The sequence below is a fragment of the Lytechinus variegatus genome, chromosome 6 (assembly GCF_018143015.1).
Source record: "Lytechinus variegatus isolate NC3 chromosome 6, Lvar_3.0, whole genome shotgun sequence".
In the NCBI taxonomy this organism is placed as follows: Eukaryota; Metazoa; Echinodermata; class Echinoidea; order Temnopleuroida; family Toxopneustidae; genus Lytechinus; species Lytechinus variegatus.
This window is the reverse complement of record NC_054745.1, coordinates 21498357-21525885: the sequence shown is the minus strand read 5'-3', so window position 1 is coordinate 21525885 and position 27529 is coordinate 21498357. Positions and strand designations below refer to the sequence as shown.

At 38.1% G+C, this 27529-nt stretch overlaps 2 protein-coding genes across 6 annotated transcripts; one reads left to right on the top strand and one right to left on the bottom strand.

The window, feature by feature from the left end:
• Nucleotides 1-52: 52 nt before the first annotated feature.
• On the bottom strand, nucleotides 53-7427 carry LOC121417194 (28S ribosomal protein S21, mitochondrial-like). Of its 3 annotated transcripts, none has more exons than XM_041610807.1 (3): nucleotides 7387-7427; nucleotides 2044-2138; nucleotides 53-632 (listed from the first exon to the last, which is right to left on the bottom strand). In XM_041610807.1, the coding sequence occupies exons 2-3, from the start codon at nucleotides 2124-2126 to the stop codon at nucleotides 455-457; spliced, it is 261 nt and encodes an 86-aa protein (XP_041466741.1). In that variant the 5' UTR covers nucleotides 2127-2138; nucleotides 7387-7427; the 3' UTR covers nucleotides 53-454. The 3 variants fall into 3 exon arrangements, with proteins under 3 accessions (XP_041466741.1, XP_041466740.1, XP_041466738.1); XM_041610806.1 differs by lacking the exon at nucleotides 7387-7427 and adding an exon at nucleotides 7040-7117; XM_041610804.1 differs by lacking the exon at nucleotides 7387-7427 and adding an exon at nucleotides 6902-6971.
• Nucleotides 7073-27005, top strand: LOC121417193 (peroxisomal leader peptide-processing protease-like). 3 transcript variants are annotated; one of them, XM_041610802.1, is made up of 10 exons: nucleotides 7073-7104; nucleotides 10805-11610; nucleotides 12955-13161; nucleotides 15003-15187; nucleotides 16407-16544; nucleotides 17016-17171; nucleotides 18378-18499; nucleotides 18860-18951; nucleotides 21527-21621; nucleotides 25958-27005. In XM_041610802.1, exons 2-10 carry the CDS (start codon nucleotides 10820-10822, stop codon nucleotides 26062-26064), a joined length of 1893 nt encoding a protein of 630 aa, XP_041466736.1. In that variant the 5' UTR covers nucleotides 7073-7104; nucleotides 10805-10819; the 3' UTR covers nucleotides 26065-27005. The 3 variants fall into 3 exon arrangements, with proteins under 3 accessions (XP_041466736.1, XP_041466735.1, XP_041466737.1); XM_041610801.1 differs by having other exon boundaries at nucleotides 12952-13161; XM_041610803.1 differs by lacking the exon at nucleotides 16407-16544 and having other exon boundaries at nucleotides 12952-13161.
• Nucleotides 27006-27529: the final 524 nt, after the last annotated feature.

Here is a 27529-nt window from a genome sequence, read left to right as displayed (position 1 = left end):
AACCACAAAGTATTCATCATATACAGTACATGTATTTCTTTTGATACTCTCGGGGCCCTGTTGCAGAAAGAGATGCAATCAAACACAAGTCCAAAAATCAAACGCAATTTGACTTTAAGCAAATGAAATGCGTGTTTGGGGACTTGTGCACGATTTTCTTAAGTTTAACTTCAACTTTTTAAAGTGACTTTTCCTACAACGGGCCACTGAAAAAAAATCTATAGAATGAACTAAGGACAGTTTCAACAAGACATCTCTATCAATCAGCTCTATCTGATAGTACACAGGTCCATGACAATCATCAAAATGGAGAATTCCACAGTTTTCTCTACATTGCGCTCCTTCTTGTGAAAACCTCTCCATAAGTTTAATCATGGGGTCATTTACACATCAAGCAATCCCTGTTCAGCACTGTTCTTGTGAAAACCAGTCCATAAGTATAACCAGGGGTGGTTTACACAGGCCATGGATCTGTTCTGTTCTTCCTCATGATGAATTGTATCCTCCGTCCCATCTCTTGGTTATAGATTTTCTTCATGTTCTCGTACTCCTTCCTTCGACGCTCCTGGAAGGGCTTCTCAAAGTAGCGCTTTCTTCTCACGCTTTCTATCAAACCATCTCTGTTTAAGGAGCTGCGGACAAGAAAATTTTAAAACAACAAGAGATAAAAAACATAATGCTACTTCTACTACTACTACTACTACTACTACTACTACTACTACTACTACTACTACTACTACTTCTACTACTACTACTACAACTCAACTACTACTACTACCACTGCTACTACTACGGCTACATGTACTACTACATGTACTACTAATACTACTATTTCTTGTATAGTTTTTATCACTCATATTGGAGATTCTCTATGTGCTTATTTAAAAAAAAAGAAGAAAAATCACATTTCTTTAAGGAAAGTTGGTTTCTATCTATATTATAACACAAATACGAAATTTGGTAGTTTGTGTTAAGAAAAAAAAAACCATGGAATTTGAGAACAAGGCACATTTCACCTAGTTTCAAGAAAAACACAATTTTCAGGCTCAAAAACATTTCAATTACGAAAATGGAAAGGAAAACTCATGAAGATCAGGCAAATAATGATGTTGTTGGTATGATGAAGCTTGCGGAGATGCCATGTGGTGATGATGACGGTATCAATTATGATAATGACCAGTGGCATACACAGAGGGATTCAAACCTCTCCCCTTAAATTCCGTTGATACCCACCCCCCCAAGAATTCAAAACCTTCCCCCTAGTTCTTTTTTGAAGACCTTTTTTTCATTATTTTTTTATTGCTTGTCAAATTACTTTGGGGTAGGAAACAACCTGAAACTGAAGGTAAAGGTTTTTTTTTTTTGGGGGGGGGGGGTTGTTAACATTTCATTCAGCTTGAACCCCCCATTTAAAAAAAATCCTGCATACGACACTGATAATGATGGCGATGATGATACATACATATAGTGGCGGTGATGATGGTGGTTATGACAGCAATTATGATGCCAATGATGATTATTAAAATAAAAGCAAGTCTTACAATTATTTTCTGCCTTGCATATCAAAGTCTTTGGAGACTCATCCACTTTACATCTTTTGGGCAATCTTTCATGAAGCCAATGATTTTTACAGACTAATTTATAAATAGCCAATCAAATGCAACGATTTCCATAGCTTATAACAGTTGGTAGTGATAACATCATTGGCTACATGTATTTATCTCATGAAATGCTCCCCCATTTAAATACGAGTGTTAAAAAAAGAGAGCAGAGGAAATGATTTAAGACAAGGTCTTAGCCAATCAAATGCAAGGATTTCCATAGCTTATAACAGTTGGTAGTGATAACATCATTGGCTACATGTATTTATCTCATGAAATGCTCCCCCATTTAAACTACGAGTGTTAAAAAAAGAGAGCAGAGGAAATGATTTAAGACAAGGTCTCAGCCAATCAGATGCAAGGATTTCAGTAGCGTATAACAGTTGTCAATTAAAAATCACAGAGGTTTTGTTTCATGAAAGGCTCCCCTGGATTAACTTACTTGTTCAATGTTCTATATGCTCCATCGACATCCCCTCCTTTCACAAAGACGGTCCTCCCAACGAATCTCAAATGACGACTCATCGCCTCAAAACCCTGTCAACAACAATGAAATTGATGGTTTATTTCCGATTCGTCCAATTGCCAACTCGGTTATTATCATTTGGTCTACTATCAGTTCGTCCACTCACCACATGGTCTACTTTCATTTAGTCTAATGCCATTCTGTCTAATAACCAGTGGGTCCAATAGCCATTTAGTCCATATACCATTTGGTCTAATTAAACTGAAGTGTTAATTCTGCAAAATGAATGAAAAGAAAATGGGTATTACACCAAGTGGTTATTAGACAAAATGGTAGTAGACGAAATGGTGATTAGACAAATTGATGATTAGACCAAATGGTTATCGGACCAAACGGCATTAGACTAAATGAAGGTAGACAATGTGGTGAGTGGACGAGTTGGCTAGACAAATTGGCAATTTATCAAATTGACAGGATGGTGTGTCGTATTCTGATAGCCATGGGGGTGTTTCACAAAGATTTTTAAGTATGGCTTTAGATTCGCACTTAAATACCTAGTTGCACACGTTATAAAAGGCATGACCACGTTGGTCAGATCAAACTAAGAGGGGACGTGCACTACTGGGCATTTATCAATAATGTTGCAGGTTACATATCATGTACGCGTCAGCATTAAAGTGCGACTCTACTCATACAAATCTTTGTGAAACACCCCCATGGTTTAGCTAAACCTGGGTTAACCTAGACCCAGACCTAAACTTTATGGAGTGCCAGTTGTCAACAAATTCACCAATCAAAAATTATCCTTTTCTTGCTGCAAAAAAGTTGTCAAAAAATTAATTGAGTTGTGAACTGGGATGAATAAAAAAAATGTATAATGAAGTTTAATGAATTAATTCCAGTACAGTACACAATAAAAATTAGAAAAATACATAAAAGTGTGGAATAAAATTGTAGTTTAGACCAGGGGGGTGTTTCAAAAAAGATTTAAGTATGACTTAGAGTCGCACTTAAATACCGAGTTGCGTACGGTATGAAAGGCTTGACCACATTGGTCAGATCGTGTCATGAGGACGTGCACTAATACGTATCTATCAATAAGATCCCACATTGCATATATTGTGTAGGCATTTAAGTGCGACTTAAGTCATACTTTAATCTTTGTGAAACACCCCCAGGGTAATTGAAACCTACATGTAGGCTTGGTTTAATTACCACACAATACGATCTTATCTTTACCTTCTACATTATTCCTCGCATGCCCAGTGCAGCATTTCACAAACATTGAAGTGTAACTAAAATTCACACTTTAAAGGGATACTCCAGGCTGAAAATCATATTACTTGAACGGATAAAGAAAAATCAGACTAACAGAACACTGAATATTCATCAAATTCGGACGAGGAATAACAAAGTTACTTTTTTTTATAAAGATTTGCATTTTTTCAGTGAAACAGCTCTGTGCATATTTTTTAAAAATATTTAATGAGCAAACTGATGTCATTTCCCCACTTGTTCTTTCGCTTTTTATTACATGAAATTAGGTTAAGTCAATTTTTTCCCCCTAAAGAACTAGAAAAATTGGATTGACAAATGATTTAATGCATCACTCATTCCTGCTGCCGCAAGCCTGCAACTTATTTCATTGGAAGACAGGTGTATGTATCACTCAAAACTTTATGAAAAAATGAAAATAAATAATTATGTTTTCTTGTAATAACATAATGCAGGTGCTAGCCTGCTCTGCGGATGTGCACAAAAATTGTATAGGCACGTCAGTTTACTTGTCAATGTGTTCGTGCCGTGATCTCAGCATATCGCTAACAGCTAGCGCGTTAAAGCATATGCCTATAGATGGCAGGGCGAAAGAAATTCCCTCTGTGATTGTACCCCTGTACAGTGTATACGGCGGCATTGAAACAGGCTGGATTTCAGCTTGATTTTGATAACAAATTTAGCTTCGTAATCCGCTCAAAAAGCTCAAATCTATCGATGTCTGATTCTGAGAATCCGATAGCTTATTTACGTTTTAACATTTTTTCGCATTTTATGAATTTTGGGTTCAAATGTCGTTGTGTTACTGCAAGTGCATGCATATTCAACCCGTATGCGCTTTTGTCACCTAGTATGAGGTCAATACTGTTATTTATTGAGTCTTGACATGGTCAACAACGAGGCTGAGGTGAGGTGAATTTGTTGCCGTGACTTGTTACATGTAAATGTTGTGAAACGTCAACCACCACACGCCCTTGGCCCCTAGGAAATGTACATGTGACACAGATAAACCTTGTGTAATACAGGCATGAGACAGAGAAATTTGAAAAAAAGAGGAACTTCATGGCCCTCCTGGGGGAGGGTGTGGGAAAATTGGGAATTTAAGGTATGCAAAACCCCATTTCGATGCATTCTACAATCAAATTTTACTGTTTTGAAGAGGTTATTTTGTATTTATGGTCCAACCACTGCCATTTGAACTTGTTGGAGACATCCTTGTTAATATCACTAACACGAGGGTCATTCTATTCAACTGTTTCAACAGTCTTCATTTTGTAGTTGAAGAAATTACACCACACACCCTACAAATTCTTGTAAAATCCACGATAATCCAACTCGAAAACGCTGTACGTCCGTATCACTTGCATTCAATGTAAACAAATGTATACACACGTGCATGCAGAAAGTTGCCAGCTGCATAACCCAGGGAGCTTTTAATTCATTTTTAAAAATTAATATTGAATATAAAATCCCTCATTGAATATTCGATGCATTGCCTGCTGACATTTAAGAAAACTCGCAAGAAAATTTAATGCATTTCACAAATTCACATGTCACGCCAGCACAGTCAATCACATCATCCTAGCACACATGCATTGATTCACCCAACAGAGTCACAAGCACACAGACAATCACCGTAACACACATCTAAGTACAGGCGCTATCACTCACCAAAAAAACCATGCTGAAATACATATTATGTCATTAGAATTGATTTATCTGCGCCATATTTCCAAAGCACGCCACGGATTAGTTCAGATTCAGTAAGCGGGGTCCCCGAAAATGCACTAAAAATGAAGAAATCCGTGATCTTATCCGAGTTTGCAAACTTTATTTCCTCGCTAATTTATGATGGTATCTTCGAAATTCCAATAAAAAACCAAATCAGATTTTTTTTCTTTCTTGGAATTACGGCGATATCGGACTTTGCAATTGTTTTTGAAGTTGCGAGAGAGATCCCAGAGTAATCTTGTGATTTTTTTCGCTATTCAGCAGCCATAAAAATAGTTAATATCAAGGAAATTGATGCTGCAATCAAAAAGGGAAGAGGACGCGGACGAGAAACACAATTTTTTTTTTTTGGTGCTTTTTAAATTTTTTTTTAGAATTTCAAAATCCGCGGAAATCCGCCGATCCGCGGAGAAATCTCATGCCAGGTAATAATCTGGAGAGCTTCCATTACACACAGATGAAAATCCTTGACAAGATACTACTTTTTCGTAATTTTACTGACATGACATGATGTAGACCAAAAGCTTCGGTCTCTGTTATGTTGGTTGTTCAGCTGAACTCTGTTGGCTTCACTCACCAAATACAGAGACCGAAGTTCTAGCGCGATCTGTACAGGGGACTCAATGGCCATATGTTTATGTACCGGGTACTTAAGATCGGACAAAACGGGGAAGTGAATTTGCGTGACAGCCTAGGTAAGTCATATTTTGTTCCTTTTAACTTGATTTTTCACCGTTTTTGGGCAATTAATGCCAAGAGGGAATATTAATTTGCATTTTGGTCGCAATAACTGTCAATTTTTTATTCATTAAAGACAAAAATTGACATTAGAGGCGCACAGCCAATATGGGAGACTCTCTCCAATAGGGGAGACAATCTCCCACATTGGAGACTTGCTTTGCAAAAGGACAAAAGAAACAACACCAACAAAAGCATGATTTTTTCCACCCCAAATTTTGTCTCACTGAGGTCAGAAGCCCATTTGTTTTGTGTGTGATTGACAACAAAAATCCTTATCAAATTCAAAACAAAAGTAGACGGTCATGACGGTGAATTTAAAGTAGACAGTGAAAAGGGGTAATGTTTCATGAGGAATCTGCTTATCACATTTTTATTTGCCGCCAAGGTAATCCTTTTGCCGCAAATGTAAACAAAGGAAATTGGTCTCCAAAACTGGAGACTGTCTCTGAAATTGGATACCCAAAATTCTTCACAAAAGTCTCTGATATTGGAGATAATCTCCCACATTGGGTCTGGAGACAGTCTCCAAATCCAATTATTATTGGCCGTGCGCCTCTACTACTGATTGAAGAGCCCCGACAAAAAATCCTTATCAAATTCAAAACAAAAGTCGACGGTCATGACGGTGAATTTAAAGTAGACAGTGAAAAGGGGTAATGTTTCATGAGGAATCTGCTTATCACATTTTTATTTGCCGCCAAGGTAATCCTTTTGCCGCAAATGTAAACAAAGGAAATTGGTCTCCAAAACTGGAGACTGTCTCTGAAATTGGATACCCAAAATTCTTCACAAAAGTCTCTGATATTGGAGATAATCTCCCACATTGGGTCTGGAGACAGTCTCCAAATCCAATTATTATTGGCCGTGCGCCTCTACTACTGATTGAAGAGCCCCGACAGGGGGATTTTGCATTGCAAGTCCCCTAATAGTGGCTGCACGATAGCGAGCCGTCTGTGTACGAGGAGAAATAAAAAAAAAATGTAAAAAAACTCCTCGAAACAGACGGCTGCGCACTGGCATGAAGTCTAACGTTAATAACGTAAAATTACACGTGTGGGACTGCTAACTTTTTCACACAAAACCTTACCGGCAGCTTCCGAGTCGTCACACACGGGACAAGCAATTTTCGTCATTTCAAAGACACTTTATCTCCCTAAAAGGATGTTTCGCAGTTCTACAGTTTGATTTAGTTCTTTTCAATCAAAGACCACTCTCTGTATCTCACCTTTTAATGGAAGAAAAACCAGCTTTCTTTTTGTGATCACCCCCGCCGCTCGGCCCTCAGGAACGGTAAATAAACTGCACTGGCCAGCCTTGTCTCAGCGCAGCTAGCTAGCTAGTCCACGTCCTGGACGATTTTTACTGATTGGGCAAACCATAACCAACACACACACGCCCGGCCCCGCGCCCTCCACTGATTCACTTACCCCCAGTGATTCACCTTACCCACTGATTCACTTTCCCCGAAAAATTTCGTCATTTCAAAGACACTTTATCTCCCTAAAAGGATGTTTCGCAGTTCTACAGTTTGATTTAGTTCTTTTCAATCAAAGACCACTCTCTGTATCTCACCTTTTAATGGAAGAAAAACCAGCTTTCTTTTTGTGATCACCCCCGCCGCTCGGCCCTCAGGAACGGTAAATAAACTGCACTGGCCAGCCTTGTCTCAGCGCAGCTAGCTAGCTAGTCCACGTCCTGGACGATTTTTACTGATTGGGCAAACCATAACCAACACACACACGCCCGGCCCCGCGCCCTCCACTGATTCACTTACCCCCACCCAGTGATTCACCTTACCCACTGATTCACTTTCCCCGAAAAAATGTTTCATATGACTATTCAGGGTGTGTGTATGCGTGTACTGTTATGGGGTTGTAGTGTGCTGGGTGTTTGGTAGTCGTGTCGTACAAAACAACAACAGTCCAGGAGGTGGACTACTAGCTAGCTAGCTAGCTGTCGATCGAATTGCCCGGCGCTGCGCTCCGCGGCCGCCCGCCCGCCTCGGGTACTCTGCTGGATGGCGGCATGCAAGGGCAAGGCCCAGCCTATAAACGTTAGTCCTGAGGACGCAATTGATGATGACTTTTAAACTCCTGACATATATTTCTTCATCATTGCGTGATTTTGTGTCCTCAAGACTAGCCCAGGCAGGGCCCGGTCGGTTGCATAAAATAATACAGTTATGGTAGACCAAAAAAGTGGTGGGGGGTCATGACTCATGCCGCGGGCGAGACAAAAAACGGAGCCTTGGAGTTGGAGAGGGCTTATTGTAAAAAGGAGGGTCCTTGGAACGGGCGTCGACCAAAAAAGTGGTGGGCGTGTGCCGCGGGCGAGACAAAAAACGGGGCCTTGGAGCGGGCTTATTGTAAAAAGGAGGGTCCTCGACTCCTCGGAACGGGCACTTGACCAAAAAAGTTGTGGGGGTGTGCCGCGGGCGAGACAAAAAACAAGGCCTTGGACCGGGCTTATTGTAAAAAGGAGGGTCCTCGGAATGGGCTTCGGAACTACAATGTTTGTGAAAACAGGGGTCCTTGGAACAGATCGCCAGCGTGTGAGTACGTATGCATCCCTATGCCATATGGAACGGGCATGCGTGTACATGGTGTATGCATGATGCAGCTAGCCCGGCAGCAAAGCCGCCTGGTGTGCTCGCACAGAGGCGATGGTCGGACAGTGCTTCGCCGCCGATTTTCACAAAAATTGCAGCTCATTGTAGCAGATCAATGCGACCGGAATGGCGTAACAAAAAATATGCGAAGCTTTGGAGCGGATTTCTTTCTTATTTCTCGATAAGAAGAAAATGCTATGCTTTTGAGCGGCTTTCTTTGTTCATTTTCTCAATAAGACAAAAATGCTATGCCTTAAATTGGAACAGAAATTTGAGTGTCAAAATGGGGGTCCCCTCCGCGGCACATACCCACTATGCATTATATACTGATTGCCCCCTCCCCCCTGGGGACAGCCGTTTTTATGAGTTTTTCTTTAAACGTTTTTTTTTCTCGTATTGGTTACAGCTCAGATGGCTCGGGTTCATACAGCGGCCATACTATAGGACCGGTTAACATGGCATTGGCAATGCGATGCAAAATCCCCCGACGGGTTTCAACGATTTTTGTCTTTGACTTTTATATTTCATAAATGTATTATGAATATATAAAAAGAACTAGACGAAAATAAAGCGAAGATTATTGTTTCTTTTTGGCCTGAAATGCACCAAAACAGGAAAAAATTAAGTAAGAAAGGAATAAAATCAGTGACTTTAATACTTTGGCTGTCGCGCAAACTCCCACTTTCCTGGTTTATCCGAACTTGATCATAAACATATGGCCATTGAGTCCCTGTAGGCCTGAACTACAGTTCGAGGTAGAACTTCTGTAAAAATTTTGGTGAGTGGAGCCAAAGAAGTTCAGCGGAACAACCAATATAACAGAAACTGAAGCTCTACCTGTATTGGTAACTACATGTATATGCAACGGGGCCCAGGTCCTTGACGAATGTTAGCCCTTGATACTAACGTTCCTCAAATTTTTGTCTTTGTTCCTTTGTGTGAGAGCGATAGAGGTAAAAAGGAGTGAGCAGTGGATGAAACAGACAGAATTTTACATTTTAGGACCATTTAAAAAGGGGGGGGGTTAATTTAGTGAAAGAAAATTACCCCTTTTCACCATCTACCTCAAAAATCTACTTTCGTTTTCAAAGGATTTTTTGTTGTCATCCACACCAAAACAAATCGCTTCTGACCTCACTGAGAAGAAATTTTGGGAAGAAAAAAAAGTATGTTCTTGTTGCCTTTGGTTTTGTTTTCTTTTGTCCTTTTGCAAATCAAGTCTCCAATATGGGAGATTGTCTTCCATTTTGGAGAGTCTCCTGACTCCCTTATTGGCTGTGCGCCTCTGCTGCTGGTCTCTAGAACTGCTCTATTCTCAATGATGCAGTTCCGGAATGACATACATGTAGATTAAAAACCACCATTGCGAATTTGGCCAATGAATCTAGAAGAGTGGACTAAAATTACTGATTAGCCTGAAGATAATTGGCAATGTAGGGGAAGAGCCGTGGTGTAGTGGTTCTGACTCTCGCCTTGTAAACAGAGGGTCGTGTGTTCGAATCCCACCGCGGTCTAGCGTCCTTTGGCAAGGCGTTAATCCACACTTTGCCACTCTCGACCCAGGTGCTAAATGGGTACCCGGTAGGATGCGAAAGATATTGTATGTTTGATTTTGCCAGTGCCATAATGTGGCTGCGACGAATGCAAGGAATGCTCCCCAGGGAGTGGAAATTGTGCACTTTTCGTGCTTGATTGAAATTAATCCAATGACCGGGGTATGCTGTAATGTGCTTTGGGCCATTCTGGGAAAAGCGCTTTATATAAATTGGCTATTATTATTATTGTAAATTTTAGAATACCACCTTAAAGCCTGTGTATAGCTTTGGTAAAGGGTCAATAATATGATTGATAATCGAATATCATCTAATATGACAGTCTTACTGAAGCGTAGAGACCGTTAGATATTTTTCCAACTGCACTTCTCTGAGAAAATTTCAAATATTCAAATCTTGGATATATAGCGCCCTCTCTCGGCGATGCTTGTTTTAAATTAAAAAATGGGCATTCAAGCACTTATCTTATAAATTTAGTGATTAGATATCCAAAAGTTACAGACAAAGAACATATCTTGAAAGTTTCAGCCCATTCCATCATTTGGAATAGGATTTAATTGAAAGACAAAAACACACAGATATTTTAATTTGATGGGTTGACCCGATCAAGTTAAATTTCCATGTAAAATCGCAAAATTTATCCTGTAAAACAAATTTTCATTTCATATCCTCCACATCATAACTGTTATAGGGCATATCCATTCATATTAGCTAGCAATGAATTGGAATAGTGATAGGTGCATTTTGGTGGATTTACCAAAACTATACACAAGCTTTAATTGTGTTGTATTAATTGATTTTCATTTTATCATATTTACTTCCTCTGCAGCTAGGCAATAAAGTCATGAAGTTTTCAGAGAAAGAAGATTTCCCCGTCTGCCTGGTCACTTGCAAGAGTAATGAACAGCCGCTCTCTTCGGAAAAAAGGTACCAGTCATCTCAGACATCAACATCTTCATCAGCATCTCACAAGAATGATGGGAAGTTGGCGAGTTCGCTACAGGATTTCTCTTCTCAGGTCGGAGCGAGCGGCATTGTCATCGACCACCAAAACGGACTGGTTATCACAACCGCCTTGCCTTTCACGGAGTATATCCCTACTGAACATGGCGGAGTAAATGATCACCTAACGAATAATGAATTAGATGACTCTGTGGACCATTATAGTTCGAATGAGTTCAAGAACTTATCAGTTTCTGTCATTTTCCAAAGTAGAGTTAAAAAGGAAAAAGAAGAGGGATGCGGCTTGCAGTCATCTCTACATAGAGCCACTACCCCGCACCGTCCAAGTGCGAATAAGGTTTTCTCGGCATTGCACCAACCCACTGACATAGCAACTTCACACGTTGACGATGAAGCGAGTGATTCGTTTGAGGTATACGATGCGAGAGTCCTCTTGCTATGGAAATGCAAATCATTCCATGATGAGGTTCAAACGCTCATGCCAGTCGCAGATGGATGGGAGTTGGACTACGGAGACAAGCGTGGAGAGATCGGTAGCAGTTCCCATCTTGATAGCAGTAAGGATGTGGTAGTGGATGGGGAGGCGGAGACGAGAAAGGATAACTTCTTATCCTGGTTTGCTCTTATCCAACTCAAAGGAGATTCCCAAATGTCTGCCCAAGCACCTATCAAGTAATTGTTTTTTATCATAATTGAAAGTTTGAAAAATATTTTTTTTTGCAATTATACTCCTGTTCATTTTGAATCTGAATAGTTGAGTCAGCAAAATATTGCTATTACTGACACTCATGCTATACTTGCATTGCATTTATAACAGAGGCAGCGGAACATCAGGCTTGGACAAAGAAAGTAGAGGCGCACCTTTTGTCTGCCAAACAATAGGTGCCCCTCCACATGTTATGAGCCTGACGTTCCGCCGCCTCTGTTTTATAAGTTAGCAGTCCGTAAACGATATCACTTAAGTCAAAACAATTATTTTCAACCAGATCATGCAAACTAAATATTTTTTTTTACATCTCTCTATTTTAAAACAAATTTCAGTTTCTTATAAAATTAGATCACTAAGACTATAGTAATTAATTTTACTTGGTTTGTAAATTGTAAGTAGTATAATTAAGACCTGGGCAATTCATTGATCATGTTCATTATTATGAGGATTTTTTTCTTCCCCTAACCACTCATTTGCATGGGGCAGTGATCAAAATATAACAGATATCATTCATATTTATTAGTGACACTCATAGAATAACAATATCTGGAGTATAATTTTTGGAAGAAATTAAATTTCATTGATATTCTATTTTTACTGGGCAGGAGGGGGGGGGTCATGTGTCCTTAATTTTCCCTGTGTGTTTGTCCTTTTGATCTATTGCTGGTATATTTTTTAGGAACAGAGCCCGGGAGGGCCACTTCCATTCACGAGTGGATACCATGCGCGACCATGGGGTCTCGAAAAGCACCCTAAACACGTAATTTCCATATTCTGAAAATGCACCCCTTAACAAGTATTGGCGTGTGAAACACTACCCTTAACAAGTATTGGAAACAAAACGATACTTTTGGCAAATATTCCCTGAAATGAACCCCTAAACAAGTACAGGAATGTTTTATTGTTACGGGTCCTTCGGTCGTCGGCTTTACCTTATTTGGTTTAGTACGACCTCACCTTCTACACCTCGCGCAAATAGGACTCTAAACACGTAGTATTGGGGCAAAAGGACATCCTTTATAAAACATTTTAATTTTGTTTTATCATCCCCGCAAATTCGACCCTAAACACGTAATTTTCCTAGCGAAATAGATACCCTTTTTTCATTATTTTTGTGTTTTTGACACCCTTATCACGTTACGTACGTAACGTGCCCTATCGTGAAAAGGACATCCTTTTTACGTGTTTTTTTGGTCGCGCATGGTATCCACTCGTCAATGTAAGTGGCCCCCCGGGGAACAGAGTTCTTTGTTTATTCCCCTAAAACAATGCACCGACATGTTTTCATTCTCTTCTTTCCCAAGCAGAATAATTCCAAGTACGGGTCTGCATCTAGCTCAGCCCGTTGTGGCCTGTGGAACTCCGTTTGCAACGCTCAGTCCGTCCATCTTCTACAACAGTCTAAGTCGGGGTATCATCACAAAGCATTGTGGGAAGGATCTGGTCATGACGGATGCAAGGTGTATGCCGGGCATGGAAGGAGGAGGGCTGTTTGTGTGGAATAACAAACAAAGGTATAGTTGGCCTTTCATACAATGCCATAGCTAAATTGAACAGCGCCCTCTCAAGACCTAAACTATCTCATCACAACTCTCCATTCTTTACCAGGATGCAACATTATTTATAAATATGGGGTCAAGGATGCTTGTAGCCAATAGTGTGTGCATATGGGTAAATTGCCAGTTTGTCCACTGCCAGCTCGTCCACTCATCACATGGTCTACCTTCATTCATTTTATAGTCTAATGCCATTCCGTCCAACATTTCGTCTACCAACCATTTGATCCAATCATCACATTGTCTAATCACCATTTCGTCTATGACCATTTTGTCTCATAACCATTTGGTCTAATATTCGTTTTATTTTCATTCATTTTGCCCAATTAACACGTAGTCTAATCAGACCAAATGGTATATGGACTAAATGGTTATTGGACCAACTGGTTATTAGACGAAATGGTGAGTGGACGAAAGAGCAATTAGACCATGTGGATATTGGACGAACTTATGGTAGACCAAATGATAGAAGACGACTTGGCATTGGACCAAAAGTGTTCTTGCTTTACTGCTTGTAACCTCCCAGGCTTGCATTTTTCGTGCGCACTGTACATTTTGTGTGCATCATTTGACCCATAACGCTTAAAAACTGGGACGCTATCTGAAATATATGCATTCTTTCAAAGAAAGGGCTATATGCCAAGGATTTTGATGCACTTAGGCATGCATACTAGATACGCCTGTTATATATCATTATAGAAAGCTGGTGTGATCTCTTCATCCATGCAATCCTCAAAAATTTGGAGAGACTCGAACCTTTCCACTACAGATTTATACTGCCAATCCATTTTATAAAACAAATAATGCACATTTTCACATTTGTGCATTATTTGTATAATGTAACCATTACTTATATATACTCACTACAATGATGCATAATTTCCTTCGTACCTTTACAACAAATTTAGAACAATTGTCATCATCTTCAAAATGATTTCAGTGTGCAAAGAGTTAAGTACCTTTCTAATCAATAATTAGCTCATATTAAAATTTACCCACATTACTCAGTTGAGTGGTAACAAGGCTTTTGTGAGTACTGTGCTCCGTCTTACAAAGAGATATGATTGATCCAATCAATCTCAACTGGAAATGGAAATCCATCCATACCAGAGTTTTTTTTTCTACAGGAAATTTGCACAATCTCCTACGTAAACAAAGAGAATCTCACTGAATCTTCAAGAGAACGATGAATGAATGAATATGCACCATACCTAGAACATATCTTGAACAAATTTGCATGTAGATGTTGATGTTGCTGGCCATCCATAGTTTGTGGTTGATTGGATCAATATCGCAATTCTTTGTAAGACTTTTCACCAAACGGCGCGGAATGAATCCTACAATGCAGCAAATGCATTGAAAATGCAAGTCAAGTCCTGATTGTAGTCTTTGTCAAGGTTCTGTAATCAAAATATCAGTTCTGTTTTATGTTTGAGAGATTATGAAAAATTGCAAAATATGTTAGTTGAGTCAGATATAGGGGTTCCCGGGCACCATCATGATATATGTTTTAACCAAGTACTTTCTTGAATTGCCTATAGTGTCTAGTTAATGAATGCTCCCTGTGCTTAAATTGTGTCCCACGGGGTTAAAAATTTGCAATTTTGGCGGCCATCTTGCATTCTTTATGAAAATCGGTTGTTTCCATAATTTTTGCACAGACAATGGGAACCCCCATTTCCAAATAGACCATTTTGTCCATGTGGTCCCAGTGCAAGTTTCAGCCCTTGGTCTAATGAGGGTCTAATAACCACTTGGGCTGATATGTACTTCCTGTCCGATCAATTATTCTGTTACAGATATTTAGCTGCCATGATTGTATCTCCTCTGTGTTGGAAAGCCAATGAGTGGATTGGCCTGACTCTTGCTTGCTCTATGACGGCCATCTTGGATTCCCTTCAAGGAATGACCTCCATTGACCTTTCGAGAGTAAGGTCGACAAACTTTGGAAACAGCAGTCATCATTCGCATCGTAGTAACACAGGTAAGGGCATTTACATGTACAGATCGTAGTTGGTCGTTAGCAGTGTAGGGTCTGAGACGGGCACAGACGAGACGGACTGAATCCAAGACAATGATCTTGAAGACAAAGATAGATACAATGATCACAGAAACAGAAAAAGAGACTCCTGTATCCACAATTAGCCAAAACGAAGACAATAATTTGATTTTCCCAGTATTTCCCACCTGGGGCAGCCCGTTGCATAAAACTTTTGCCAGAAAAAAAAATTCTGCCAGAATTTTTTAATGTGTACATGTAATTATTCATTTTGTTTGCCAGAGTTTTTTTTTATGGCAAAAAATTCATACAATGGACCCCTGGACAGGAAATACCTTATACCTCGGTCACATTTGCTCTATGGTGGCCGTACGGCGAGTCTAAAACAGCCGTTTTAACATTTTTGTACCAGCCACATATAGGTGGTTTGTGTAAATCAAACAGCTGTTTTCAACACGCCGTATGGCTTTCGTAGAGAAAATGTGACCGAGTTATTAATTTCCCTGTGAATTGCCAGCCCAGGACAGGGAGCAAATGGTTGTCTATTGAAAATTACCTTCATTATGATTTTTACTTTTGTGGAAGGTAATACCTTTAAGAATAACAGTTATTATTTTCTTGTGTTTTCCAATAATATAAATGTGCCCGGGGCGTTTCCGTAGCCTAGTTCTATTAGTCTGCAGGCACAGATCCTGATTGAAGCTTTGATCAACAAGTGTGTCTCCATGCAAAGACTAGCACATACAAAACTTGCTGTTTCAGTGAGAGGGTCTTCAGTACACAAGGCATGAGTAGGCTGCACATTCAGACCCTTGACTCAAGTGAAGGGTTTGCACAGCAGACTATAGTTCTATTGCGAGTTAGAACATTTGGTAAGGGGGCATGGGGGGGTTAGTAATCTCTGATGCAAATTGATGTGGCTTAATTACGGTACCTTCATTCTTGCTTTTCATTTTGTGGAAGCTAATGCCTCAAGAGTAACATAATTATAGTGCTTTTCTCTTTCTTGTACAAAGAGAAATGTGCCCAAGGTGTTTCCAGCGCATAGTTCTGTTGCGAGTTAGAACATTGGGTAAGGGGTCATTTCTGATGCAAAAAGGATATCTCTTAAATTACCTCCATTCTTGCTTTTCATTTGTCCAAGTTAATGCCTCAACAATAACAGATATATTTCTGTTGCTTTACAACTTCTTGTGCATGATAGAAACATGTCCGAAGCATTTTCAGAGCGTAGTTCTGTTGCGAGTTGGAACAGTGTGGGGGTCAGGGGTTGTCATTGACATGAACGAAGGGCTCATCCTGACATGTCGACATGTAGTGAAGAGTTCAGCTCAAAACCAAGGTGAGATTAATCTCGTTTTATTTTATTGATATCCTTCCCATCCCACTCATTACTTTAAACATTCTTTTAAAAATTTACATAAATTGTATATATATTTTTTAAAATGATATTAAAAAACCATGGGATTCATTTAATTCTCGATGCATTGAATCTTTCTTTATAGAGATGTGGAAATATATGAATTTGAACATATATGCATTAATCAGGGATGTGAGAGTTCAGCTTTTTAGCTGATTTCAGATATTTTTGTAATGATTTTCAGCTTAATTTCAGCTTATTTTAGTTTTCCTGTGTGGGAGCTCTTTCTGTTTCAGCTTTTTCAACACTCTTCAGCTTATTTCAGATCTTTTTATTTGTGACCTGATAAATGTATATTTGATTTAGATACCACTTTAATGTAGATATCTTTCCAACTTCCCTTTGTAATAAATATGATCAATTATTTAACATTTTATTTTCCGTCATTATTAGTGAGTGTGAAAGTTGCCTCTGGCCCATGGATGAAAGCAAGTGTTCTACATACTAACCCAGCGACCTCACCGATTGACCTTGCTATTGTTCAGGTCAAAGGTCAACTTGATACCGCTTCCTCCGTCAGAATCAGAATGGGTTCTACCTATCAAGAAGGTAAGTTGAATGGAGATTAGTTGATGATTTGATTTCAGTCCACTTTCATTTCTCTCAATTTCACTTTTTGTTTTTTATACATGTATGTTTTTTATTGCTGCTGCCCAGTGGTAGGTGGTTACCAGAAATTTATGTATTCTGGTTGTCTGATCGGCTGTTCGTTCACGGTTCATCCCAGTTTCATCTTTGCAAAGACTAAAGAACAGTTTGACAGGTTAACTTCAAACTTGTTCCAAATATGCATATAAGAGTGATGAAGTTAAAGCTTGTTTTGGGGGTATGAAAGCCAAAGGTCAAAGTTCACAGAGGTCATGATATACCTGAAAGTATCTTGTTCTTGTGATAAATGGAGAACCGTTTGAAGGATCAACTTCCGACTTGGTTCATGTACGTATGCATGATGTTATGATTAGAATTAGGAGTCTGGAGGTCAAAGGTCAAGATGGTCTTTTTATACCTGATAATATCTCTTTCTTGCATTAACCAGTCGACTGTTTGAGAGATTTTTTTTTCAAACTTGGCTCATATCTGCATATGTGAATGGTCTGATTTAGATTTTGAGGTTACAAGATCAAATGTCATATTAAGGGATGGACCAGGTTGGAAATATTTATATGTCAATAAATAGAGTAAATTCTGAAAATTTGATCAAAATCGGATCTCAAATAAGGAAGTTATTGAATTTAAAAAATTTGCATTATTCCGGTGAAACAGTTCTAGGCATGTCTTTATGAATATTCATTAGGTGGGTTGATGATGTCATATCCCCTCTTGTTCTTTTGTATTCTATTATATGAACATTTATAGGTTTATTCAATACTTTTTTCTACCAAGAACCAAAACCATTGGATTGACAACTGTTTAATTGCATTAGTTATTTATTGTCGCAACTTATTTCATCATAATGGAGACATCATTTACAAATGTATGAAAAAGTTCAACATTTATGATTTCATGTTATAACATAACAAGAGGAACGTGGGGATGTGACATCATCCGCCCACCTAATGACTATTCATGACAATGTGCATATAACTGTTTTCACAAAATATTGATAAAATTTTAAATTCAATAACTTTAATATGTGTTATCTGATTTTGATGAAATTTTCAACATTTTGCTCTTTGAATTTTACTATATTTATTAAGACATTGATATTTTCAGCCCGGACCATCCCTTTAATATAACTCATTTTTTCTTTCTCAGGATCTCAGGTATATGCTGTTGGATTCCCTCTCTTTGATCCCAGCCTAAGTTCAACGCCCTCGGTGACTACAGGGGTCGTGTCAAAGGTCATCACAATCAACCAGCAACCAATCATGATACAGGTATCAAAAAATTGTATCATGTTCATGATGTTCATAAATAGCGTTTTATATGATTTGTGTTGACAAAAATATGTATTCACGTTGTGTGTTGACTCAGTCACAGTTAATTCAGCTCATTCCCAACCTATGTTGTCTGAGGTTTCGTCTATTATTTTATGTGGTGTGTCTGATATTGTTCTGTATTTGATATTGATATTCATATTGTACTGTGTCTGATACTGTTCAAACTTTCACCCATCGACCTGTCTGATTTGTTTTTTTTCATTCCTCTAAAGTTAAGTTTTTATTTGCGTTGGAGACCCCTAATAACAGTATTTTAAATGTCAGTATTATTTTCATTTTTCTCTCTCTCATTCTCAGTCTAGCTGTGCTGTTCATGCTGGAGCAAGTGGGGGCGCCCTGTTATGTGCAAAGACTGGGAATCTCGTCGGCATTATTGCAAGCAACTCAAGGTGTGTATTGTACAAAATAGTCTAAATCAATGATACATTTTGTATAGTGCAGCCACTATACAATGCGTCCCACAAAAAAGGGAACCTGTTTTCAGATATAGATTTCACAATTATATGTTTTTACGATAAATTTGATACTCATGGCAAGAGTGGAATCTGATCTCTTATTTGAAACCAACAGCTTAGCAAATCGTTCATGCATGGCAGATTACAAACAATAAATATTGAGGCATATCAGAAACGATTTGCACAGAAAGTACGTGTGAATCTTAATCCACTCTTATTTCAGGGATCAGAAGCTGAACAAAGAATACAAGAGATATGCTAATGAGCCAATTGTCGAATATGCACATTCGTCGTATCACGAGCCAATCTTGTCCAATTTTTTGCGCAACCTGGTTTTGACATAAAAATTTCAAACTCATCTTAATGAAATGTTTGTCTCCTATTAGGTATCAAAATAAAGAGCAATAATTGAATTCTATGATTATGTAAATGAACATCACAATTCATTTGCTTTTGAAGTAAAAAGACATGGGAATCCCGGTTTCCCCTTTTCTGGGGTGTACTGTATGAATAGACTACTCCACTTTGGTTACTCTTATTGCTTATACTACATACTAAACATGATGATCTACTTAAACGCTTCCCTACACAGATGTGTCTTCAATAATATTTTGAAAGCAGGTACAGATTGGGCCATTCTAATTATAAGGGGAAGCTGGTTCCATAGTTTTGGAGCTGCATAGCTATTCTGTAACAGCTGCCTTTGTCTTCAGAGTAGGGTATTTTCAAAAGGAATCTATCATTAGCACTTCACAGGTTGTGTAAGGTTGATTGTGTTATTCAAGGAAATCTGAAAAATCTCTCACAGTTTCAAAGAATCGCAGTGTCATAATAATAATAATACCTTTAACATTAAATCACCAACACGAAAGGATTAACAAAATTTTAGTGAACACTTTAATTGAAATTGAACCTGACATACATGACATTTTGAATGATAGATTGAGTATATGAATATAAGAATGACCCAAAACTGTGATAGATCGTTTGGAGTAAATCAAGAAAATAAACAATTATTTCAGAACAAACTTTTTTGTTTATAATAATGTATATATATGCACTACTACGTGCATATACATGTACTCAACTGTGATTTTTACTTAGTATCATATTATTACCCCGGCTGTAGCTAAGCCCCCATATTAATATGTATATGTAGGCGCTAAAGCGTTCAAGGAATAAATCCTACCGGGTACCCTTTCACCTTGCCTGGGTCGAGTGCAGCTTTTTATGCTTTAGTTGCTACTGTGTATTATTATCAATGTAACATATTCTGTCAATTTATTTCTTGTTATTCATGGTGAAAATTAAAACAAACATGTTTAGAAAATCCCATAGAAATAGGCATCCCAGATGTGATACAATATGCATTATCATTGACATTAAACAAGAACTACAAATAGGCAAATATCAAGGCAGATCATCTAGGTTAAATATATCAAAATGAATATAAATCTGGGAGACAAAATTTATTTCTAATGTACTTTTGTTGCGCCTCCCTCATAAAACCAGAAGACGGAGACCTTTGAATTTTGTTGATTACATATGTAGGGATACAAATAATTTGTGACATGATTTACTGACTCTCATGTCAGATCAGGAAGCCTAGCGTACTATTGTTGATTCGTTCTTGGATGCGTCCGATTTGTAGTTTAGTGAAGTGTAGAGATGAAAAATTAATTCTTCAAAATACTAAAATTGCATGAGGATATTTCATATGTCTAATCAGAGATATTTAAATGTATGAAGTGATTGATTGCTATTCTATTTGTGGGAGATGATTCCATTCATTAATTGATTAATGAAAGAATTATTGAGAATTATTGTGTTGGGTCAGCATTTTGGTCAGTCTTTCATTCGTTTCAGGTATTTGGGTGATATTTCAGGAAATAGATTATTCACAACATGTTTAAAGGGGAAGTTCATCCTGAAGAAAACTTTGTTGTAAAAATAGCAGAAAAAATAGTAAAAAATATTGGTGAAGGTTTGAGGGAAATCCGTTAAAGAGTAAGAAAGTTATTAGAGTTTAAAGTTTTGGATTTGTGACGTCATAAACGAGCAGCTGCCCCATGTGTTATGTAATATAAAATGCAAGAATTTCAAATTTTGTATGGTTCCTGATGACTTAATTTTGTTTTCCATTCATGATCGGGTGTGAAAATGATTGGTCTATTGATATAAAAAAGGTACAGTGAAAACCATTTTCAATTTTCTGAGAAAATGACATTTCATTGATTTTTTACCATTCGCTATGTAGGAATGCTGCTCGCATATGACGTCACAAATCAAATAATTGAAGTTCTAATAACTTTTTAATTATTTGATGAATTTTTCTCAAACCTTTGGCAATATTTTTAATTATTTTTTCTGCTATTTTTACAATAAACTTTTTGTCAGGGTGAACTGCCCCTTTAACTCAATTTGGCCAAGAGATGGAATTCAGCCATTATACTGAATTGTATTTTTGGGGAGTAAAAAGAAGTTGTTTTTATTTATATCCCCCCTACAGAGATAGTGAGAGTGGGGCCTCCTTCCCTCATGTTAATTTCAGCATACCAGTCGACTGTTTCAGACATGCAATACAGCAATACATTAGCACAAAAGGTAAGTGTACATTGATAGTGAGAATGGGGCCTCATTCCCCCATGTTAATTTCAGCATACCAGTCGACTGTTTCAGACATGCAATACAGCAATACATTAGCTCAAAAGGTAAGTGTACAGATAGTGAGAATGGGGCCTCCTTCCCTCATGTTAATTTCAGCATACCAGTCGAGTGTTTCAGACATGCAATACAGCAATACATTAGCACAAAAGGTAAGTGTACATTGATAGTGAGAATGGGGCCTCATTCCCCCATGTTAATGTCAGCATACCAGTCGACTGTTTCAGACATGCAATACAGCAATACATTAGCACAAAAGGTAAGTGTACATTGATAGTGAGAATGGGGCCTCATTCCCCCATGTTAATTTCAGCATACCAGTCGACTGTTTCAGACATGCAATACAGCAGTTCATCAACACAAAAGGTATTGAAGTAAATGAAGATAGTGAGAATGGGATTTAACTCCTCATATCAACACTAATATACTCACAAATTACTTTTAGATGCTGCGAATCAGTGTGCCATCATGTAATATTTGAAATACAGATTATGTAAATGGGGTATAGCTCCTTTGATAGTGGTCTTGTGGACTGAGGTGTTCTTGAGCCCAGCGCATACTATGCAATTCAATGCTTTAAAGCCTGTGTATAGCTTTGGTAAAGAGTCAATAATGTGATTGATAATCGAATATCATCTAATATGACAGTCTTACTGAAGCGTAGAGACCGTTAGATATTTTTCCAACTGCACTTCTCTGAGAAAATTTCAAATATTCAAATCTTGGATATATAGCGCCCTCTCTCGGCGATGCTTGTTTTAAATTAAAAAAATGGGCATTCAAGCACTTATCTTAAAAATTTAGTGATTAGATATCCAAAAGTTACAAAGAACATATCTTGAAAGTTTCAGCCCATTCCATGATTTGGAATAGGATTTAATTGAAAGACAAAAACACACAGATATTTTAATTTGATCGGGTGACCCGATCAAGTTAAATTTCCATGTAAAATCGCAAAATTTATCCTGTAAAACACATTTTCATTTCATATCCTCCACATCATAACTGTTATAGGGCATATCCATTCATATTAGCTAGCAATGAATTGGAATAGTGATAGGTGCATTTTGGTGGATTTACCAAAACTATACACAAGCTTTAAATAAATTACATTTTGCATTAAATGCCACAGTTCCATAAAGCAAAATTATTGTATTTCAAGTTTCCCATAATGCTAGGAATAATGAAGTCCTAATTTTGCATTGCTGCTAGCACTGTGTTCAGAGAAAAGTCCAAATCGGCTTCAAGTCGCAGCTGATGATGACGTCATTATAATTTGGAATTGAATTTGCTTTTATTCATACAGGGACGCTCGAACTTGAGTGAATTTCGTTATCAGTAGTCCTTCCACTCTTCCGAACTCTGATTGCTAAGATTTTATTGATTGGAATGTTCATATTAAATGTAATTCCGATTTCTTTCCAATTCGGATCGCAATGAATTGCATGGTGTGCGACGGCTTTAGACATGCAGTGTGCCACCACCAAAGGCGAGTATACAGAAATAGTAAGAATGGGGCCTTAGTTGCCATGTCTATCTTAATGTTCTTGTAGAGAACTTTCAGACCTGCTAAGTGACAGCAAATATGGTCAGCAGTAGACCCTGCATAGGCCGTCCATCCAGAAATCAATCCTCTTGACTTGAAGCATTATTTCACACCAAAACATCCAAAACACATGTTCATTGTCTTGTAAGTTGATTTTTTGCCTAGTAAAGACAAATAGATTCATTTGCTGATGTGGTTTACGGTACACCATGTGGAGTGTTATAGAAACAGTGGATAGAAGAAGAGAAGAAATGGATAGGCGAGAAAGTTGAGATTTGAGAGTAGAGTATTCTTTCATGAAAGTAGTCCTGAAAAGGACCGTTAACCAGAAGGAATGTTGAGTGAGAACAGCTTGGGTAGTAGAGCTGATGAGGAGATGCTGGCTTGAGTCGGCGAGTAGAGATGATGAGTAGTAGAGAGACTCGACGTTTCGGACAGGTTGACTGTCCGTCTTCAGGAGTCTTGTGGTACCAAGAGATTTGACTTAGAGCTTCGTGTCTTGTTTGATCATGTATGCATTAAAGCAGATATGAACCAGGAGCCATCTCAAGTCCTTAAATCTGGCCAGGTCGCTACCCATAATGCACCATTCTGAGCAGTGCAGCATTGTGATTTAGACCAATAGAAATGATACCAAACCAGTTCACTACTCAATACATTCATACTGCAAAAAATGTGTTTACCAAGTAGATAACAAAATGTACTTTTCCTCTCAAAAACAGTTAATATATACCAAATAAATTGTAATTGTAAAATTGTAGGCTCATTTATTCTCTGTATTATTGGTAGTTATCTTAATATGTATCTCAATCTCTAGGTATGTCTTAAGACTAGCAATTTATAACACAGTGAATGAGAGACAATACAATAAACCCCCTCTTTAAATTGCCAAGTCCTCTTTGTTTCCTGAGGAACAATGTGCACATGTCCTTTATATGAAAAATTTTGATGCAGATGTCGTTCCATACTTCAAGCTGATAAGATCAATTGAATCTCTCTGTTAGAAAGGTCCAGATACTATTAAAATGATTGTTTTAATCATACAATATATAGTGACTTGATAATTTTTGTCTCACCTGCATAGCAGAGTGAGACTATAGGCGCCGCTTTCCGACGGCGGCGGCGTCAACATCAAATCTTAACCTGAGGTTAAGTTTATGAAATGACATAATAACTTAGAAAGTATATGGACCTAGTTCATGAAACTTGGCCATAAGGTTAATCAAATATTACTGAACATCCTAGTAGAGTTTCATGTCACATGACCAAGGTCAAAGGTCATTTAGGGTCAATGAACTTAGACCATGTTGGGGGAATCAACATCAAAATCTTAACCTGAGGTTAAGTTTTTGAAATGTCATCATAACTTAGGAAATATATGGATCTAGGTCATTAAACTTGGACATAAGGTTGATCAAGTATCACCAAACATCCTGCATGAGTTTCACGTCACATGACCAAGGTCAAAGGTCATTTGGGGTCAATGAACTTTGGCCGATTTGGGGGTATCTATTGAATTACAATAAAATCGAGTCCTGCTTTGGATCTGATTCATGAAACTTGGACATAATAGTAATCAAGTATCACTGAACATCCTGTGCAAGTTTCAGGTCACATGATCAAGGTCAAAGGTCATTTAGGGTCAATAAACTGGCCGAATTGGGGGTATTTGTTGAATTACCATCATAACTTTGAAAGTATGTTAGTATAGTTCATAAAACTTGGACATAAGAGTAATCAAGTATCACTGAACATCCTGTGCGCATTTTAGGTCACATGACCAAGGTCAAAGGTCAATGAACTTTGGCCATAATGGGGGTATCTGTTGAATTACCATCATAACTTTGCAAGTTTATTGATCTGACTTTTGAAACTTGGACATAAGAGTAATCAAGTATCACTGAATATCCTGTGTAAGTTTCAGGTCACATGATCAAGGTCAAAGGTCATGTGAGGTCAATGAATTTTGGCAACATTGGGGGTATTTGTTGAATTACCATCCTATCTCTGTAAGTGTATTGGTCTAGTTCATAAAACGTGGAAATATGAGTGACCAAGTATCACTGAACATCTTGTGCGAGTTATAGTAGTTTTCAAAGTCAGCACTGCTGCTATGTTGAATCGCGTGATGCAGGTGAGACGGCCAGAGGAATTCCACTTGTTCAAATGTTGAATTTCCCCTCTTCAAAAATTCAGCTTATCATGTCTGGGCTGATAAAACCTCATATCTCAAATTTGAATATTTTGAGGGCAGCTTTAAAAAGGCTGTATTTAGAAAATATAGCAATGGTGGCAGTCTCATATTGTCTGAAAATAGTCTCCTGACACCTGAAGAATTCTTTCAAGGCAAAAGAAAGTTGCTACCCATGTTATAACTCTAATATCTAGCTTATTCTGAGCTGTCATCAAAATAGTAAAATTTTGAGATAATAACAATAATAATAACTGGATTTATACAGTGCTTTTTGCCTGAGGATACAAAGCACTTGCTATTATTACCCCGGCTTTAGGTCAAGCTACCATCACCGGAGCTCAGTGCGGTTAAATTTCTTGCTGAAAGAAAACACGCTTTGGCTAGTTTTTGAACAGACGACCCTCTGTTTGAAAGGCGAGAGTCAGAACCACTAGACCACGGCACGCCAACAAGCTACAAGGTTTTATAACTCCTGCCATGCTATACTGCAAGTTGTCATCCAAAATTTAACTTCTGCTATGATCTCTTTTCTTCAGATTCATCGTGGTTCAAGGAATTAGAGATGACGGACGAGAGAATTAAATCGGCCTGGGCCCTGGAGGAGACAGGAACTTACACAAAGAGATTCCCAAGCAAGCTTTGACGTTGATGGAAACTTAGGAAGGAAGAGGGGAAGGGTGATAAAAACCCCCTCTCAGAGAGGGCTAAGGAGGATGCTCTTAAGGTCACTGCATACATTACGATTGGTCTACCACCCAATTTTGGAATAAAACAGTGTAGAATTTGATGCTAATAAAAGGAATACCTTACTGTGTAATGTTCTAAATCATTGTACAGATACCTATTTTTAAATCTGCGACTGTGCTATCATCCTTATTAGAATTAAAGCAAATTTAATATGTAGTCATAATGACTTGTACGATTAGCTACGATGTAAAGGCTCGTAATCATCCAAAATTGTTATACTAGTTTTTGTATTCAATTTGATCCTCAAATAAAGAGTCTTTTCATTCACATTTTCAGACTATGAGCAAAATACAATTTGTTCCAAAATCAGATTCTGGACCAGTTGTAATGTGTGCGGTGGCCTTCATGCATTTATATCTTGTGTATTTTGAACTTGTGGTATTTCGAAAAAATGATTACAATCATGTCATGATGGCGATAGTGATTATCATGATGATGGTACTGATGGTGATGATGATGATAGTGTCCATGATGATAATGATGACATTGGTGATGGCCATGATGTTGGAGATAATGATCATAATGATATTGTAACCGAAATCACCTTTGAACTTTGCTCACCAGGTTCTTTCACAAAAATACATTGCGTTTTCAACACATTCTCACATGCACTCAATCCTCAGTCTACTCACGTTTTCACAATCTGTGCTCTCGATCATCAGACAAACTTAATTAGAAATAAAATAAAAGTCAACTAAATTTGAAATTACCTTCAAGTTTTGGTCTTGGCCTTTATTAACACTAAACTGGAGCAATGGTTACACAAATATCTGCTCCCAAACACTTCTCTTCTTCTGGATTCCGAGCTAAGTTAGACTAGAGCGATACACCAAAATACAGGAGCCAAACTACAGCTGCTCCTCACAGTACGAGAGCTAAACAACGATGACTGCACCCACCGAGGGCCAAACTTCAACTAACTAACCCCCTCCTACAAGTGCAAGTGTAGGGGATTCCCTAAACACATGAATGCACACAGGGCACTCTTACACAAGATACACACATGTAGTATACACAGAGAGACTGCACTACTGTGCATAGGGAAGAGGAGATAGAGAGAGAGAGAGAAGATAACAGAGGAAGTCTACTACCAGACTCCAAATAGGCAGTTTTGTTACCCTCTGCTTAGATTGAAACGACCTCGTTTCCTAGTTAACAAAAATAACAAAACTGTAGATTGAAGGTGTAAAATAAACTTTGAAAATAAAACAAAGAGGCTAACGATTGCCTAACACATGTACAACATACAATGGAAATTGGTAATCTATCGAGTCCTATCTCTGAACTTCAAAACATAATTATAAGCAAAACATTAGCATAGAAATCAAATAAGACTATCATCAAACGTAAAAACCAGAACT

Bases quoted from the DNA above. Each gene is read 5' to 3' on its own strand.
- LOC121417194 (XM_041610807.1), bottom strand. From the start codon at position 2,126: ATGAGTCGTCATTTGAGATTCGTTGGGAGGACCGTCTTTGTGAAAGGA. The intron at 633-2,043 runs GTAAGTTAATCC...TCTTGTCCGCAG, and splicing joins GCATATAGAACATTGAACAA to CTCCTTAAACAGAGATGGTT.
- LOC121417193 (XM_041610801.1), top strand. From the start codon at position 10,820: ATGAAGTTTTCAGAGAAAGAAGATTTCCCCGTCTGCCTGGTCACTTGC. The intron at 17,172-18,377 runs GTAAGTTGAATG...TTTCTTTCTCAG, and splicing joins GGGTTCTACCTATCAAGAAG to GATCTCAGGTATATGCTGTT. The intron at 21,622-25,957 runs GTAAGTGTACAT...TCTTTTCTTCAG, and splicing joins GCAATACATTAGCACAAAAG to ATTCATCGTGGTTCAAGGAA.